At 31.4% G+C, this 18,111-nt stretch overlaps 2 protein-coding genes across 2 annotated transcripts; both read right to left on the reverse strand.

The window, feature by feature from the left end:
* Window positions 1-3,143: 3,143 nt before the first annotated feature.
* On the reverse strand, window positions 3,144-6,689 carry LOC132749459 (uncharacterized). The gene is made up of 2 exons (XM_060739205.1): window positions 6,411-6,689; window positions 3,144-4,379 (listed from the first exon to the last, which is right to left on the reverse strand). Exons 1-2 carry the CDS (start codon window positions 6,426-6,428, stop codon window positions 3,741-3,743), a joined length of 657 nt encoding a protein of 218 aa, XP_060595188.1. The 5' UTR covers window positions 6,429-6,689; the 3' UTR covers window positions 3,144-3,740.
* Window positions 6,690-9,638: 2,949 nt separating this feature from the next.
* On the reverse strand, window positions 9,639-17,702 carry LOC132749474 (uncharacterized). The gene is made up of 2 exons (XM_060739226.1): window positions 17,574-17,702; window positions 9,639-11,042 (listed from the first exon to the last, which is right to left on the reverse strand). The coding sequence occupies exons 1-2, from the start codon at window positions 17,634-17,636 to the stop codon at window positions 10,380-10,382; spliced, it is 726 nt and encodes a 241-aa protein (XP_060595209.1). The 5' UTR covers window positions 17,637-17,702; the 3' UTR covers window positions 9,639-10,379.
* Between the last annotated feature and the right edge of the window lie 409 nt (window positions 17,703-18,111).

The following is an 18,111-nucleotide window of genomic DNA, read 5'->3' on the forward strand; positions in this document are numbered from 1 at the left end:
TAAGGCAGGCTTAACCATCAAAGTTTAATTTAGCACCTCAAACTTCTCTTTTTTTAAAGATGGAAAAATTACTATTTGACAAAGTGTTTTCTTCGGTATAAAACAAGTTTTTCCGGTGAACTGCGTGACAGTTACGAAGAACTCCCTGACAAGCTTATTTTTTATTAAGAATTCCATTCCTCGCTGTTGTTTTTGCAGGGACCTTTTCAGCCACGTATAAGCAATCCTCCCAGTTCACCACGCGATATATATTCGCCACAAATGTTCTCACTTTAGTACCAGCATTTGTAAAGAGTGATAAGATTAGAAAAACCAAGGGAATGTTTTTTTGTAAATAAAAGGAAATAAATAAAAATCTTTAAATAAATACAATTACCATACTGTCTGTATTTGTTCCATGGTCAATTCCAAAACTCAAATTTTTCCGCCCATTTTTAAGCCTGCAATATTTTAAAAAGCTGTTTGCAAAAAAACACGTATGTTTACATGACCCAATTTTTTTGGTTACGGTATAGGTCGTTGACATTAATCGGTCATACCATTATGGTAAAATGGGTTGTGCAAGGTCTTCAGTTGTTACATTTTGCACTTTTATTGCAATATAGAAGAATAACAGCACTTGGATATTAATTGGTAAATCCAAGTAGCGTAGTGGAAAGAAAGTTCAGATTATAAAATCTCAAAGTTCAAAGCTGAATTTTATCTTGCTCATTTATCACCTTTATCTCTTATATTTAACCTCAGGTTATACGAATGTGTGTATAACCTCTCAAATAGCATTGTTTGAATGAAATTCACGGGGAATTAAATCCATTTTGTCATCCTATAAACAAAAAAATAAAAGGAAAGAAAAAAAAAACTCCTTTTTATTCAAACCAGGGTCTTTTAGTTTACAGACACTACGCTGTTATAAATGCTAAAAGCATAAAAATAGTGATTGATAAGGTGGTAAAAGATTTAGACGATAAATAGTATTCTTTTATAAAAGAATTATCGACACCCCTATTTGTCAATATTTATATTATACGTTTTTATAATGCAAATAAAGGAATAGCGAATTCGGACTTGTAATATAAATCGGACCGTTAAGTAAATATGGTACAAATCTAAAGCGTTAACTTGTGATGATAGTGACATATTCAGAAGATGGATTCATGGGGAAGTTAGATAAACAATTTGATTGATTTAAGAGAAAAACATAATTTGAGCCGCGCCACGACAAAACCAACATAATGTGTCTGCGACCAGCATGGATCCAGACCAGCCTGCGCATCCGCGATCAGGATCCATGCTGTTCGCTTACCAACCCATTAACAAGTAGAGAAACTGATAGCGAACAGCATGGATCCTGATCAGACTGCGCGGATGCGCAGGCTGATATGGATCCATGCTGGTCGCAAACCTATTATGTTGGTTTTGTCGTGACACGGCTCATTTCTATATAATCAAAACATTTACTGGGCGCAAATCATCATCATAGATTGTTCTTTGCCGAGTTTATTTTTTTCTTGTAGTTATTCATTTGTATCTATTCCATCTTTGGTTAATGTCGTGTATGCGACATGTATACCGTGTGGTTTATATATATGATACCATCTAGATAACTTTGTGCAGTTGTCAAATGATATGTACACCCAGTCCGTATTCCTTTAGTTCAATCTAAAAAATAAAAAACAAACAAACAAAAACACACACACAACCAAAACAACAACAACTTTTTATTTACCTCACCCCGACCAACAAAACAGTAAAAATAAGATTTTAAATGCTTTTTAACTATCACAGCGCGTTTCTAATTCAGGAGTAAATAGATAGTCTTCAGGTTAAATCAAAATAACTTTACATTTTGTCATATTTGTTTTCAATTGAATAGTAACGTCACCTGAGTAATCAACTACCTACGTGACCCACATACATATCTATAGATATATTAATACCGGTAATGTTCAATGTATAAAGTGGGGCAGTATTTTAATATTTAAGGTAGTTATTTTTTTTTTGTGTTTAACAACTATTTTTCAATCGCCATTAAAATAGTAACACTTTTGAAATATACAACTAATTTATCTCAGCATATATGAGGTTTAACGCACGCGTAAAATGGCTGCGATTGAAATAGCCAGTCGTGCACTGCATACCTTGAGAAGAGCCGAATAAAAATACAAATAAACCTTCACGAATGTCTGTTTAGATCTGCAAAGTTGTGAAAATTGAAATTTAAAGGTGAGCGTTACCCCACTTCCATACTAGTTCTCGTTTAATACTGTGACAGGACGGGTAGGGTTAAGTCAATGCCATAGAAAAAAGCTAACAGGTATGACTTTATATTTCTATAAAAAAGATCGACCCTCCAAACAAATGGAAAATCGAATCCGCAACGGATTGGCTCGAGAAAATGGTGATTTTTTACAAAAATTTTTACATTTTATATACAGAAAGGAAAGAACAAATCGACAGGTCCAAATAAACGACTATGCCACGCAGAAATCTCCAAACAACAACAAAAAAAAAAGACAAACAAAAAACGACCATGCCACGTGGAAATATCTTAGGCATGTCGCTTGGCTAGGGGCTTTGGGTTTTATGTTTCTGTAAAGAAGACCCTCCAAACTAATTGATAAAAGAAAACGCAAAGGAATCAGACAAGTGGTGTTTCAACAGGTGGCCTGAAAAATGCTGGTGTTTTTTTACGAACATTTATACACTTTTTGAACAGAAAGTTCAAATCGCTTGTCTAAAAACCGACCATGTCAATCGGAAATCTCTCGGACATTTTGCTTGGTTTAGGGCTTTTGGCCTTATATTTTTACAAAGAAAACTAATAGAAAATCGAATCCGCACTGGAATCAGACAAATTATGTTATAACTGTTGGCTAGAGAAAATGTTGCTTTTGTTTTAACGAAAATTTAAACACTTTTTATGCAGAAAGAACTAATCGCCGGTCTAAAAACGACCATGTCAAGCGGAAATCTCCAAAAATGTTGCTCGGGTTATATTTCTGCAAAGAAGACCCTTGATATTAATGGAGAATAGAATTTTCCGCAATGGAATCAGATAATTGGTGTCTTAACGGTTGGTGAGATGAGTATTAATATACAGCTGCGCGATTTGTTAAATAACAACAATAAAGTAACCTGGGCATCAAAGAATGAATGTTTATTAGATAATTTAGGGAATAGTTATTTATGAAATACAAATAACATTGATACAAACTATATGAAATATATGTTTAAACAAAGATTACGTCACGTAACGTGACGAATATGTACAAGCTTGGAATGAAACTGTTTCAAATAAATCTAAGTTATTCTACTATAGACAGTTTAAAACTCTATTTGTGTACGAAATATACTTAGATGTTATTAATTTTTGACATATCTAGAAAAAATGTCTCGTCTAAGATCTCGTCTCACATTCCCTTGAAATCGAAAGCGGAAGATATTCTGGGACTGATAGAAACCTTATGTATATAAATGCATATGAATATGTAAAATGTGACACAAAATGTTGAATCTGAATACCATTTCTTGCTATGTTGCCCCACGTAAAGTGAACTCAATCAAAAAATATAATAAATTGTTAAACTGGAAACGGACCTGAAGTCAAAAATTGGAAATTACATATGGTACAACTAGCCTGGTTTCTTTTTTTGTAATGTAACTAAAATAGCTGATAACAATAAAGTTATGACTGTATCACACCAACAATGTTATTTTGCAGACAATTTCAGTCCATAGATTTAAAGAGACTTATGAATGCCCGTATTCTGGAATGGTTTCCTCCCTTCAAATTCCCAATCTTCAAAATATTTCTCATGTAAGATTTCCATACCTGCCCTTTCAAAAATTTTCTTTGAAAAATTGGATGAACCTTCTACTTGAATATACACCGGATCAATTTCAAAATTTCGCACCATATCAATTGCAAAGTTAATTATCTTTGTCCCATAGCCACGTTGTCCGTATTTCGGAGTCACTCCCAAAGAAATGAAGTGAAAAGCTTCCTTAGTTTGAAAATGGCCAAAGAAGTCCGCATTCCGGTCACAATCAGCCAAGCAGCGAACGAGGTCTTTATAAGCTTGGTATTGAATACCTTCAATATCACATCTGTCATCAAATCGGACGATTTCGATGGTTAGAAAGGCTATTGGATCATCATCTTCATCATGCAAGAGCATTAGAGAAAGACCAGTGTTCATATCTTTCTTCCAATAATCTTCAACTTCCTCTGTCCACTTCATACCACGACATTTATTCATTGGTTCCTGTGTAATAAAATATTCTCGTGCCATTCTTAAAGCAATGTCTTCATTGGCCTTAGTAATTAAGACAAACTTGACTCCCGGTTCTTTGAATTTGCTTGACGATTTATCAAATGCCTGAAATGAAAATTTAAACAATATAAACAACTATCAGTCAAACTTCATTCGCTCGAACTCGGAGGCCCTGTGCAAATTTGTTCGAGACATCGGTAGTTCGAGCCAGCCGAGGTTGAACTAGTATCATGTATTTTATTATATTTTACGTGAAGGTTTTCTAGCTTACCTCGGTCGAATGATAAAAACGTCAATATAATTGTTTGTCGAATACGTCATTAAGATATTCTCTAAATAACTCTGCTTAAAATAGCAAAATAATATTTTGTTCCGGAACATTTTATTCTGTTTTTGTACTTTATTCATGTGTGTTAAATAACAAAGACATTATATGTCACAACTTCTTCAGGAATCAACCATATAATAATGGAACCAATATAATTTTACTGTTGATAGATTAAAAAAATATTTCATAACTTTTAGATTTATACCCTTTAAGGGCATGACTGGTGACATGTCCGGGGTCCGTAATCGACAGCGAAAGCTGCATTTTGTGCCCGTACGGGCGGATAGACCCTCATTAAGCATTGACTATAGATAGATAGATCGCATTATTGGCAACAACAGAAACTTTGATCTGCATCTTTGACTCGCACGAGCATGATGTTAGTGAATTTTCCTCATACCTGCCTAAAATTCAGGTAACAGTCTTCTATCAGTATTGAAAGAAACCATTTTTTTTAAATTTGACATGAAAAAAATGCATATAATATAACTATATTATAATATAAGTCCCTTTTGTTACTATTTGTATATTCGTTACAATTATAATAATAAAAAAACAGACTTTGATATTTTTATCATCTTATGATACTGACTACAGTAGTGACACAAAACAGTCATGTCACATAACATTTACAAGTCTTGTAAGCCTTGTTTGTATTCAATGGAATTACTTTCCTTACCAGGTAGGCATCAGTGAAAGCATTTTTTCAAATTAAATATCTGGGCCCTCTTTTTAATTATGGACAGTGCATCAGGTAAGTTTAATTATGCAAAAAGTGGTTTACAAAACATTCGGCAAAATCTATAATAGAACTTAATCTGAATATAACATGACCTGTGCGTAGGAATAGTTTGGTAAGGTATCTGTAATGAGCGCATTTTGTGCGGAGCTTCTCAATTGCTGCATTGCAGCAACATTTGTATTTGTACACTTTAGATTTTGTATATTGGCTGAATTAAGAAGAAAGTAGTCCAGCAATACACTAGTGAAAATACGAAAAGTATGTTTCTCTGCAGTGCAAAATAATTTTTTATTGTGAAAATAAGGAAAACAAAAATAAACTTTACATTTCATCAAAATTTCTCAATATTATATTTATAAAGAGATAATAAAGCTTCTTTCTTTATAAGTTAACATTAATAACATTTAAATAACGACTTAAAGGGACTCCACTGAGGTTTAAAAGTCTAAAAACATAACATTTTAATTTCTAACATAAATGAGCTGGAGCACTTTAAACAGAAATATATGCAAAGATAGTTACAAAATATACTTTGAAATAAATTGAAAATCGTATTTTTATGCTTTTCTTAGCGCGAATGGAGTGAAAAGCGTTTAAACGTTTTTCATTTTGAGTTATTTTTTACAATTTGAATAATTATTCCGGAAAGACGAAGTGCGCGAATGATCTGAAATTTTGCACAAACATTAGTGGTCTAAACCTACATCAAACGATACATTTATCTGGAAATAATATTCTTAGTCCCATCATGTCAAAAAACCTCTGTGGAGTCCCTTTAAGAGCATGTTAGAAGCTTATTACCCAAGGAAAGTGGCCCTGAATGTGAATTATTTGCCAACGAAAGTAATAAAATTGTAAGTAGTGTTTTGACCTCCATGCAAAATACTAAACATCTTTAACTGTACTTATAACAAGAATATGGTTCGGATTGATTGCCAATGAGTAGCGGTTATTTTTAAAAAAACTATACATACTGGAATATGTCGGAAAAAGACTCGGTGAACAACAATATGTTTAAATAAATAAAAAATAAATCATATAAAAAAATAATAAATAAATGACATACTGTCTGTATCTGTTCCATCGTCAATTCCTTTAAACTCAAATTTTCCGCCAGTTTTAGAGCCGTGCAATTTTTAATAAACACTGATTTAAAGCTGTTGTAAAACAATTTTTACCATATCTTGTTAAAAATGTGTCAGCTTTAAATCGTATACCAATACATACAAAGTGCGTTAACTGGAGTGCAGGTATTATCAAATAACCAAGTGACCTACATAAATAACCTATTATTATTCACAGGAAAATACCGGTTATGTACAATGTATAAAAAGAGTGGGACAGTCTTTTTATTATATTTTAGGCAGTTTTTATTTTTTTTTTTAACATTTGTGTTTATCAATTATTGTTCAATCGCCACAAAAAGTTTTTATTTTTAATATGCAACTAATTTATCTCAGATTGACTGTGAAAAAGAATGAGCATGTCACTCTAACAATTTCTAATAATCACTTCAAAAACAAAATCACAAAATCACTATCATTTGCAGTGTCTACGGTTATTGTGTTATAATCAGCACATTTTATTTCCGAACAATGTATCATACATGTATGCATATTGCAAGCTGTTACCTTTCAATTCAGAGCATATATGTTTTTACACTGTGATAATGGACAAATATCTTCCAAATAGGACATGCATGGCTTTTAAGTGTGGTTATTATATTTTATAATAAAGCTAATTACTGCAAAATATACTGTAAGTCTATATGGATATTCTGGATATGGGTCAAACAACGCTACAGTTTTGCCCGAGTTAGACACACATCTATCAACAGAATAAAAAACACGCTTACATATAAACCGGTATGGACTATACAAATTACTAAAAACCAACATTTACCTGACTCTTGGTCTAGCATTGTATGCATGTTTCCAAATTAGTATAATAATAATAATAATAATAATAATAATAATAATAATAAAAATGATAATAATAATAATAACAACAACAACATCACCACCACCAACAACAACAACATTAATAATACTACTACTACTACTTCTACTAATAATAATAATGCACTGCACTTCTACTCATTGAGATCTACCAATCTTCAAAAACTGCAGGGATGTAATCCTTAGATTTGAAACATTTCAACTTTTATCGATTGCTGCATGTTAAAACATTGATTAATTTCTATGGTTTTCGCTGAAAATAATGTAGCAGAACATAACGTCTGAGCCAGTTATTTGTCACATGCATAGTTATGTAACAAAGGTTTATAAGTAGTTGATGTATCATTTATATAAATGGGAACAGTAAATGTTTTTTTTTACATTCAGCCGTAGATAAATGTATAAGATTTAAAAAAAAAATGTATTATTTTACTGCATTCTGATATCTAGTTAAGTTTTACTTGCTACAAGTTTAGGAAGCACGCATGATATCTTAGCAGTATTGGCAATAGCCTGTCTCTGTTAGCCTGTCTCTGATTTCACAACCATAATATTTCTTGTGTTTTGAGGAAATATACATGACAATAGCTTTTGGTACATACACGCTATTCAAATCATACCATTTGTCAGCATTTAAAAGATCATGAGTAAGAGATTCAACTACTCTGTTACGGGATACATGGGTGGTATCATCTACCATCAGCACAAATATAATTGTCTGCTTTTTCCAAAGATCATTGATACAGCTTTAAAACAGTATAGAACATAGCATTGAACCACGAGGAGCATCAATAGTTACTGAAAGTTACTCTGATCATAAACCGGATATGTAAGTTTGTTGGTTTCTGATACCTAACAGGGGGAGAACCAAGAAACTGATTAAGGGTCAAAGATATACATTCTAAGCTTTTTTAAGTAAAAGCTTTAGAAAGATCGATGAAAAAAATGAAGCAAATATTTCATTTCTGTCAAAAGCTGTAATCCAATTATCATAAACAGTTCTTAGCAGTGCAGTTTGACGTGAAATATTTCCTCCAGGTATTGCTTGAAATGTTAACTGACATGACTTTTAATTGGTATCAAAGAAAGTATAAAAAATTGGTCTATAACTTACTTTAATTGGCCTGTTATTTATTTTATCACTTAGAATTCATTTTATATGTATAAGAACGACTTTGGCATTTTTGAACAATTTAGAAAATGTATTATTTAGAATGCTGTTGTTGAACATATTGTAATGTAAATGAGCATATCTTTAGAAATCTTGCACTGAGACAATCTGATCCATATAATATCTCGCGAATTTAATTGGTTCAGGCTGTACAATTGGTAATTTGAAAGAGTGTATATGCTGAAACTTATATACATTCAGCTCAGCAAGCTTAGGATTTTTATAACCAGTCTGATTAATGACATGATTGGATTCATTGAGATGAACACCAGTCAAACAGTGAAGATAATTAGTTAATAAGAAGTTTGCACAATAAGAAGAATATAAACCGAAAAAGAAAAAACAATTAAGAATTGAACCACGAGGAGCACCAGTAGTTGCTCTGAATACGAACCGGATATGTAGGTTTGATGGTTTCTGCTACCTAAAAGGAGGCGATACAAGCAATTGATAAAGGGTCAAAGATATACAAGCCTTTTCTAAGCTTTATCTAAGCTTTTTCAAAAATAATGGCGTGATCTTATAGTCAAAGCTTTAGAAATATCGATGAAAAAAAGAAGCAAATATTTCATTTATGTCAAAAACTTTAATCCAATAATCATAAACAGTTCTTAGTAGTACAGTTTGACGTAAAATATTAATCTGAATCAAAATGAGTTGATTTTTACCCAGGTATTGCTTGAAATGTTAACTGACAAGACCTTTATTAAGTTATATCAAAGGAAGTATGAAAAGTGGCCTATAATTTACTTAAATTAGCCTTTAATTTATTTTATCACTTTTAGAACCCTTTTATATGTATAAGAATGACTTTGGCATTTTTTAACCATTTAGGAAATGCATTATTTAGAATGCTGTTATTGAACATAGTAAATGAGCATATCTTTAGAAACCTTGCACTGAGGCAATCTGACCCATATGACTGATTTTGAAATATATCGCGATTTTAATTGGTTCAGGCTGTACAATTGGTGTTTGAAAGAGGGTATATGCTGAAGCTTATATGCTTCAAGCTTAGAAAGCTTAGGATTTTTATAACTAGTCTGATTAATGGCATGATTTGAATCATTGAGATGAACACCAATCAAACAGCGAAGATACACTAGTTAATAAGAAGTTTGCACAATAAGAAGAATATTAACCGAAAAAGAAAAGAACAATTAAGATTTTTCACTGAGTATTTATTTCTCAATTTGGATGGATATATATTCAACAATTTATACTGATATTAATAACTATGTCAAGAAAAGAGTACAAAGAATAATGTGTATATAAAAATGTGAATATGATATCGTTTTTGTAAAAAAAGTAATCCTTTACTTAAACATAAGCACCTTCTGATGACAATCTACACTGTTTGATGACTATAACTTTTTTTATAATTGACCATTTGGTAGACAATTGTTAACTCCACTGAGTTTTCAAGCCTATACACATAAATTTTGAATTTGTCTTACCAAGGATCAGCTGGTACACTTAAAACGAATAATTATGCAAAAGATAATAAACAAAATAATCAAAAATAAGTTGAAAATCCTATTTTTGTGCTCTTCTTACGTTGCTTTGTATTGATAATGTTTTCAGTTTTGGGTCATTTCCACAATTAAAATTCATGAAATACTAAAACAAATAAAATAGAATTTCTGTGCTATTCTCAGTCCACATTTAAGGCGTTTACACGCATCTATTTTTTGGGTCAAATTCACAATCAAAATAATTATTCTTGAAAAAAGCTGTAAGTCCAGAATTCATCAAATACTTCATATATCTCGGAAACTAAATACCAGCCCTATCATGCCAAAAACAAAACCTGATACCTAATTTCAAAAGTCCATCTAATTTGTATTACTTCTTATACAACTGAAGAAATTCTTTTAACACATCTCATTCATGTCATTCAAGATATCTACGACAACTTCATTCCATAATTTTTCATGGACTTGTGAATGCCTGTATCCTTTATAGGTTTTTCTCCATCCACCACCCAATCATCGAAGAATTTTTCATACAAGATTTCACAACCTGCCTTTTCAAATATCTTTTTTGAAAAATCCGAGGAACCCTCGACTTTAAGATACACGGGATCGATTCCAAAATTGCGAATCATATCTATTGCAGTGTTGAATATCTTCGTAGCATAGCCACGATGTTTATATTTTGGTGCTACTGCAAGGCCTAAGAAGTGGAACGCTTCTTTCGTATTAAAATGACCAAAGAAATCCGCCTTTTCGTCACAGTACACCATATAGCGGACCATTTCCTTTAACGGTTGGTCTTGTATTCCATCAATATCATATTTATCGTCATATCGAGCTATTCTTGTGGTCCGAAATGCTATTGGATCACCATCCTTTTCATTCAGGAACATAAGGGAGAGGTTAAGTCCTAAAGAATTCGTCCAGAATTGTTCAAGTTCATCAGTCCACTTCATACCAAGACCTTTGTTAATTGGTTCCTCTGTCATAAAGTTTTCCCGAGCAAACTTTAAAGCAATGTCTTTGTATTCGTCTGTAATAAGAACAAGTTTGACGCCTGGTTCGTTAAAGTTCTTCAACGTTTTATCAAACGCCTGGAAATAGAAGAAAAATATTTCAAAAGAACGACTATCATATTTTAATTTACAATATTCAGCTTTGGTAAAGGCTGACAAACTACAATTTATACAAATCACACATGCATCAAATGACATATAATGATTACATAACACGTAACGTCATAACATAGTTGTTGTGGAGAAACAGGAAAGAACAGGACATGCATTAATTTACACATTTATTAAATTTCTTATAGTAACTCCCTGAGGTCTAAAAGCTAAAAAAAATAATTGAATTGCTAACGGAAAAATATGCAAACTATAATTACGAAATATACTCAGAATTTGATTTGAGTGAAAAACGTTACAACGCTTTTCAGTTTCGGGTATTTTTTTCACAATTAAAATAATAATTCTGAATATAATTAAATGGAGTGCAACACTAAATTTATAGAAATGTTTATAAACAGGAGTACAATTTAGAAGCCGGAAGGAGATTTATCTTAAAAAATATTTATTGATAATAGCCTGGTAAAGTCCTAACAAAATCGTATTGATGTCGAATCATCATTCATTTCAGAGATAAAGATACCATTATCTACATCTCTGTTCATTTCTGGTATCTCTCATATCTAATTGATTGAAGTGACCAATACAATGTTGATTGCTTCGACTTTAAAACGGGCTATAACTGACCTAACAATTTAATCTTGGAATAGACTATACGATGATTTATAATGCATTAAATTATGATGCAATTAAACATAGTGACTCGTCCGATTGGACAGTTTTTTTTACCGAAAAAGAAAGAATAATTAAAACGAGCAAGAATGATATTTATATTATACTTACAATAAAATGAGGAGGAATAATATATTTGCCAATTTGTTACTAAACTTTGCATTGTTTGTTCAAGTGATCACAGATAAACTGTTTTCTGTCGTCTGCTACTTATTACTTTGTTTACCTCCAAAATCAATATTAAGATGGATGCGCCCATAGTAATCAAAGTGCTGCAGCACTGAATGCGACGGACATGCAACCGGAGAGACATTAAGGCTTTTTTTAGAAAAAAAAAACAAAAACAAAATATATAACCCATACAAGTTCGAGATTTGTAGAGCAATATTTTGTGTCCCAATCTGATATGATTCAGATTTTCTACTTTCAAGCATTTAAATACAGAATGAAATTTATGCCTAAAAACTCTGGTCAAACTTGTAAATCAGTGTCCTTATCGATTTATTCCAAGAAATGATATTTAAATAGAAAAAGAAACTGTCAACGAAAATCAGTATTTCTAAAATAAAACCATGCAAATAAACTTCAAGCATAATACATTACACATGTGAGAATGCTATTTAGAGTTGCTTCGTGTTATATCGTAGTGGGCATATAGACAATAAAATATAAGTCATTTGTATTTTTATTTCTCTCGGATATGTCTCATTAAAAATATTTTTGGTTAAAATCATCAGCAATTAATAGTGCATTTTTTAGATTTTTTTTTCATTTACAAAGTAAAGATGTAGAGGCCAGAGCACGTCGTTTTTATTTTGATTTAAATGTCACTTAAGCACTACAGTGTTTAGTTGTCCTTTTCAATTTCAAACTAAATTCCTTTTTCAACTTGTTTGCTTCTAACAATTGTATAGAATTTCTAAAAGTATTGCATGTAATCCGCTGGTTTATAACATGTATAATGTGTACTCCCTAATCGCCTGTCCGAAAATCAGCACAGGTGAAGCAGAATAGCGAAGGTTAACTCATATCGTGTGACCTAGAAAATATGTAAACAAACCACAAGAGTCGGAAGTAGAACTGATATTATAACTTCCTTCAATTAAGATTACCATGAAAGACTACATGGTGGTAAAGTGTTGAAATACTCTCTTGTTACATGCATTTTCAAAAATAGATATTTATACTAACCATTGTACTGCATCTAATTTATTAATAACTGCTGACCATTCAGCTGAGTCACGGAAATAGTTCTTCTTTTATTAATGCGCGAGTTATTCTAGAGTCACGAAAAACTTTTGATTTGTTAATAATAATGTTTTGTATAATGTAGAAATATTTATTTCCTACTAATAATTTCTTGGAACTCAGAGCTTACACCTTTATTATAGTACATGTATAATTTTCTGTCCTACTTTTTCGACAGCGGTAAATCGTTTCGGCAGTAATTTGCATATTGCGCATAATACTACGTGAATACAACGTTTTTATCAATCATATACGTTCATATTTTAACTTGGATAACTTAATTTGAAATTGAAAAGGCTAAATATGGAAGATTTTAAGATATCCCGACAAAGTATGGGAGTTTTAAAGGATCACATTCATGTACTATTTCTTGGGCTGTTAATCGGTGGAGGACATTCTGCGCGATTGTAGCCGACGAAATCCCATGTGTAGATGACTTAGCTCTGAACGCGCCCGAGAGCGCGTCCGTCGCAAAAATCTGAATGCTTCAGACAGTGAAGTTTAATATCGTCACGTCTCATTGAGTTTTAACTAACATACTTCTTCCTTTTCACGATTTCAAAAACACTTGTACGTTCATATTAGATATTGTTATTCAAAATGCACTCAAATAAATTTTACGATAAAAATTAAAGATAAATTTTGACAAAACTAAGGTTATTTGGATAGGCTCTCTTAAATATAGTACTAGGTCAATTAAGACAAGATGGAAATTAACATGAGGTGATACACAGTTCAAATTGTTAGGTTTAATATATGATGTTGATTTAGAAAAAATGATTGACTTAAATTTTAATGAAAAATTTCAAAAAGTAAAAATTAGTATCATTCACTGGATAAAGAGAATATTAACTCCAATAGGAAAAAATGCTGTTATTAAGTCAATATTGCTTTCTTTATTTACTCACTGTTTCACAAGCCTACCAACACCAAATACTGTATTTTTGAAAACACTTAATGACTTATTTTATGATTTCATTTGGGAAGGCAAGGCAAAAATAAAACAATCAGTACTTAAAGAAGGTGGTTTAAACATGGTTGATATTTAAAGTTATATACATAGTTTAAAGATAAAATGGTTTAAAAGATATGTTAGTAATAGCAAAAGTAAATGTTATAAGCTTGTTAACACATTGTTTAATATTGATAAAATTTTTTTAACACTGGAAATATGTTTTGTAATTTGATTATAAGTAAAATAACAAATTCTTTCTGGATTGATGTTTTAAAAGCTTATATGGTGTTTGTAGATAAACTTTGTATAGATAATATAGAGCAAGTATTACATATGCCACTTTTTTACAATCACAACTTTTTAGCAGGAAATAGATATATTTTCATTCAGACATTATATAATAAAGGAATCAGATTTGTAAAAGATATTATAAATGAACAGGGTAACTTTGTAGATTTCATATAATAAGAACAGGTCACAGGTAAACCTGTGAACTTTTTACAGTATCATAGTTTAAAATAGGCAATAACTAGAAATGTGTCATCATGCCACGGATGCCCCCGCATGCAGCCATAATTTCAGATGTTATAATATTTAGTTCCAAATTTGTTTGCACAAATAATTTTTTTCATTTTAAGTTCAAAGCCCTTAAAACTTTTCAATGTTAACACAAACCATTTTCATACAATGTTCAAGGCACTGAAATTATTCAGTCTTAACCTTTTAAACAAAGCATATTGCATATTTGTAGCCAAAAATATGGCTACATACATTTCCACAAAAGTATGAGTGATGAAATTGAAAGTTCAAAATTTTTCCAACATTCAGAAAAGATAAGTTTGTCCAAAGTCATTGAACCACGACCAAATTCAAACTTAAACTGCTTATTCCTAAGATGTATCTATATTATTTTCAAAGTGAAAGGGACATAACTCTGCCAAAAAATCATCAAACCATGACCAAATTCCAACTTGACCTGCCCATTCCTTTGACATATCCATATGTCAAATTTGAGTTGAATATGTAACACTGTTGGGCAGATAATGAACAGAAACTGTAAATTTCATATTATTTTCAAAGTGAAAGGGGCATTTCTCTGCCAAAAATCATTGAACCATGACCAAATTCGAACTGGGCCTGGGCATTCCAAAAGCATATCCATATGTCAAATTTGAGTTGAATGTGTTGTACCGTTGGGGAGATAATAAACGGAAACTGAAAATTTCATATTATTTTCAAAGTGAAAGGGGCATAAGTCTGCCAAAAAATATTGAACCATGACCAAATTTGAACTTGGCCTGCGCATTCCTTTGACGTATCCATATGTCAAGTTTGAGTTGAATGTGTTGTACTGTTGGGGAGATAATGAACGGAAACTGAAAATTTCATATTGTTTTCAAAGTAAAATGGGCATAAATCTGCCGAAAATCATCAAACCATGACCAAATTCGAACTTGACCTGTATTTTCTCATGACATATCCATATGTCAAGTTTGAGTTGAATTTGTTGTATCGTTGTGGAGATAATGAACGGAAACTGAAAATTTCATATTATTTTCAATGTAAAAGGGGCATAACTCTGCCAAAAATCATCGAACCATGACCAAATTCGAACTTAACCTGTATTTTCTCATGACATATCCATATGTCAAATTTAAGTTGAATGTGTGCAACCGTTCTTAAGATAATGAACGGAAACTGATGATGACGGAATGACAGAATGACGGAAGGACGGAAGGACGGAATAACGGAACAGGGTAACACTATATGCCCCGGCTATTACATGGCGGGGGCATAAAAATGTACATGCAAAAGTTAAATATTTTTATTAGTAACAATTTGCTTAATGTTCAATATCCTATAATAAATTGTTATGTTATACCTATTTTAACTATGAATAACAATAAAAAATATGTTTATGAAATTATTACTAAAAAATCAGACATACCTACAAGTCAAGAAATGTGGAACACATGTTTTAAAGATAATAACATTAATTGGCAGTTAATATATAGTTATGTTTTCAAATGTTCTAAAGATTCATATATTCAGTGGTTCCAAACAAGAATTATTCATAGAACTTTAGCTACAAACTCACTTTTGTTTAAAATGAAAATTGTTGACAGTTAAATGTGTACTTTTTGTAAATGCTGTGAAGAAACACTTTTACATTTATTTTGGGAATGTCAGAAAATTCAAAGCCTATTTCAATACCTTAGAGTAAACTTACATAATTTTGATGATGTTCTTTGTTGTAAATCATTCATATTAGGTACAGAAACTAAAGATTTTAAATATGACATATTGTTTCTAGAATTGAAAGATATATTTATTTGTCTAAGAGAAAAAACTTTTTACCTACATGTATTGGTTTTAAAAATAGTTTGAAATTAACATGGAATATCTATAGAAATACAAATTTGACAGATGATGAAAATAATAGATGGTCAATTATAAGATCCTTTATTGCTTAAACTACACTTAATATGTGAAACAAAACTTTTACCTCGTAACAGATTGTTTAATTGTTTAATAATAAGTAGTAGTTTTTTATTGGTAAAATATTTTTGGAAAACAGATGGGTTTATTGTATGTATGTTGTTTATATTTATATACAAAGTATATACTGTAGATGCATTTGACAATATTTACATTAATGTAATTATTTTGCAACATATATATTGTATATTAACAATGTAAGGTATATTGGAGGATGACCCCGATCCCCTCATACCTATTATGGGGTAAATAAACGGGGTTACCCAGATGGGGCCTCAAAAAAAAATACGATAAAAACCGCCAATAGTTCACGCAAGAAAAATAATAGAGTATTTTCGAGTATAAGGATCATTAGAGAAATATTATAACACTACTTTTGACTGTGACTTTACGCAAAGAAGAAAAAACCGGTGTTAAATTCCCAATAAACGCTGGGTAGGGTCTACCCCCCCCCCCCCGATAAGGTAGTTATAAAAATAATAACGCATTTTATTGATAGTCTCCGTTCTTTTCATACGATGCTAAAATAACAGTAACACATGCTAACACCACATGTTTAAGACCAGTTGATAAAACGACTACGTTTTATAATGATTTACACCCTAAATGAGTAATAAAAAATTAGGTTATTTAGTGTCACCAGGAAGAAAGGTAAATATGTACGAATGGTAGAATAATTTGGAGATTTTACTCAAAACTATCAGATTTAAACAGGAGGAGATGTAAAATGGACTTTAAAGTTTGTTCTGGCAATAATACAATATGTAAGGCAAGCTTAACCATCAAAGTTTAATTTAGCACCTCAACTATCTTTTTAAAGATGAAAATTACTACTTTGACGAGTGTTTCTTCGGTATAAACACAAGTTTTCCGGTGAACTGCGTGACAGTTATCAGAAGAACTCCTGACAAGTTATCGTATTAAGAATTCCATCCTCGCTGTGTTGCAGGGCTTTTCAGCATATAAGCAATCCTCCGTGTAACAGTTCACCACCGCGATTATATTGGCCACAAATGTTACTCACTTTCAGTACCAGCAGTGTAAAGAGTGATAAGATTAAAAACAAGAAATGTTTTTGTAAATAAAGGAATAAATAAAAATAAGTAAATAAATAAATAACATACTGTCTGTATTTGTTCCATGGTCAATTCCTTTAAACTCAATTTTTCCGCCATTTTTAGAGCCATGCAATATTTAAACAGCTGTTGCAAAAACACGTATGTTTACATGACCCAATTTTTTTGTTACGGTATAGGTCGTTGACATTAATCGGCCGTACCATTATGGTAAAATGGGTTGTTCAAGTTCTTCAATTGTTACATTTTGAATTTTTATTGATTCGTAAATGCGTGCAGCATAGTGGTTAGAGAGTTCAGATTGTTAAATGTCAGGTTACGAACATGTTTTTTCAAGTTTAAAACTGAAATTGTGCACATTTCTTAATTATGATTTTTACTTTCAGAATATAATCGTTATAGTGTGTCATGTAACTTCATTATCTTTATATTTAAAGTTAAACTTATGACGGTTTAAAAGCGAAATTTCATGTATTTGATTTTTAACTGACATTGAAAAGATTGAAATGTATTGTCGATTATTATCTTTTTTTGAAACTCTGAATTCCATTCGCCATATTTTTGAATAATTATATGTTTTCTTGCT

This window comes from Ruditapes philippinarum, unplaced genomic scaffold, assembly GCF_026571515.1.
Source record: "Ruditapes philippinarum isolate M1 unplaced genomic scaffold, ASM2657151v2 ctg671_1_1_1_1, whole genome shotgun sequence".
Classification (NCBI taxonomy): Eukaryota; Metazoa; Mollusca; class Bivalvia; order Venerida; family Veneridae; genus Ruditapes; species Ruditapes philippinarum.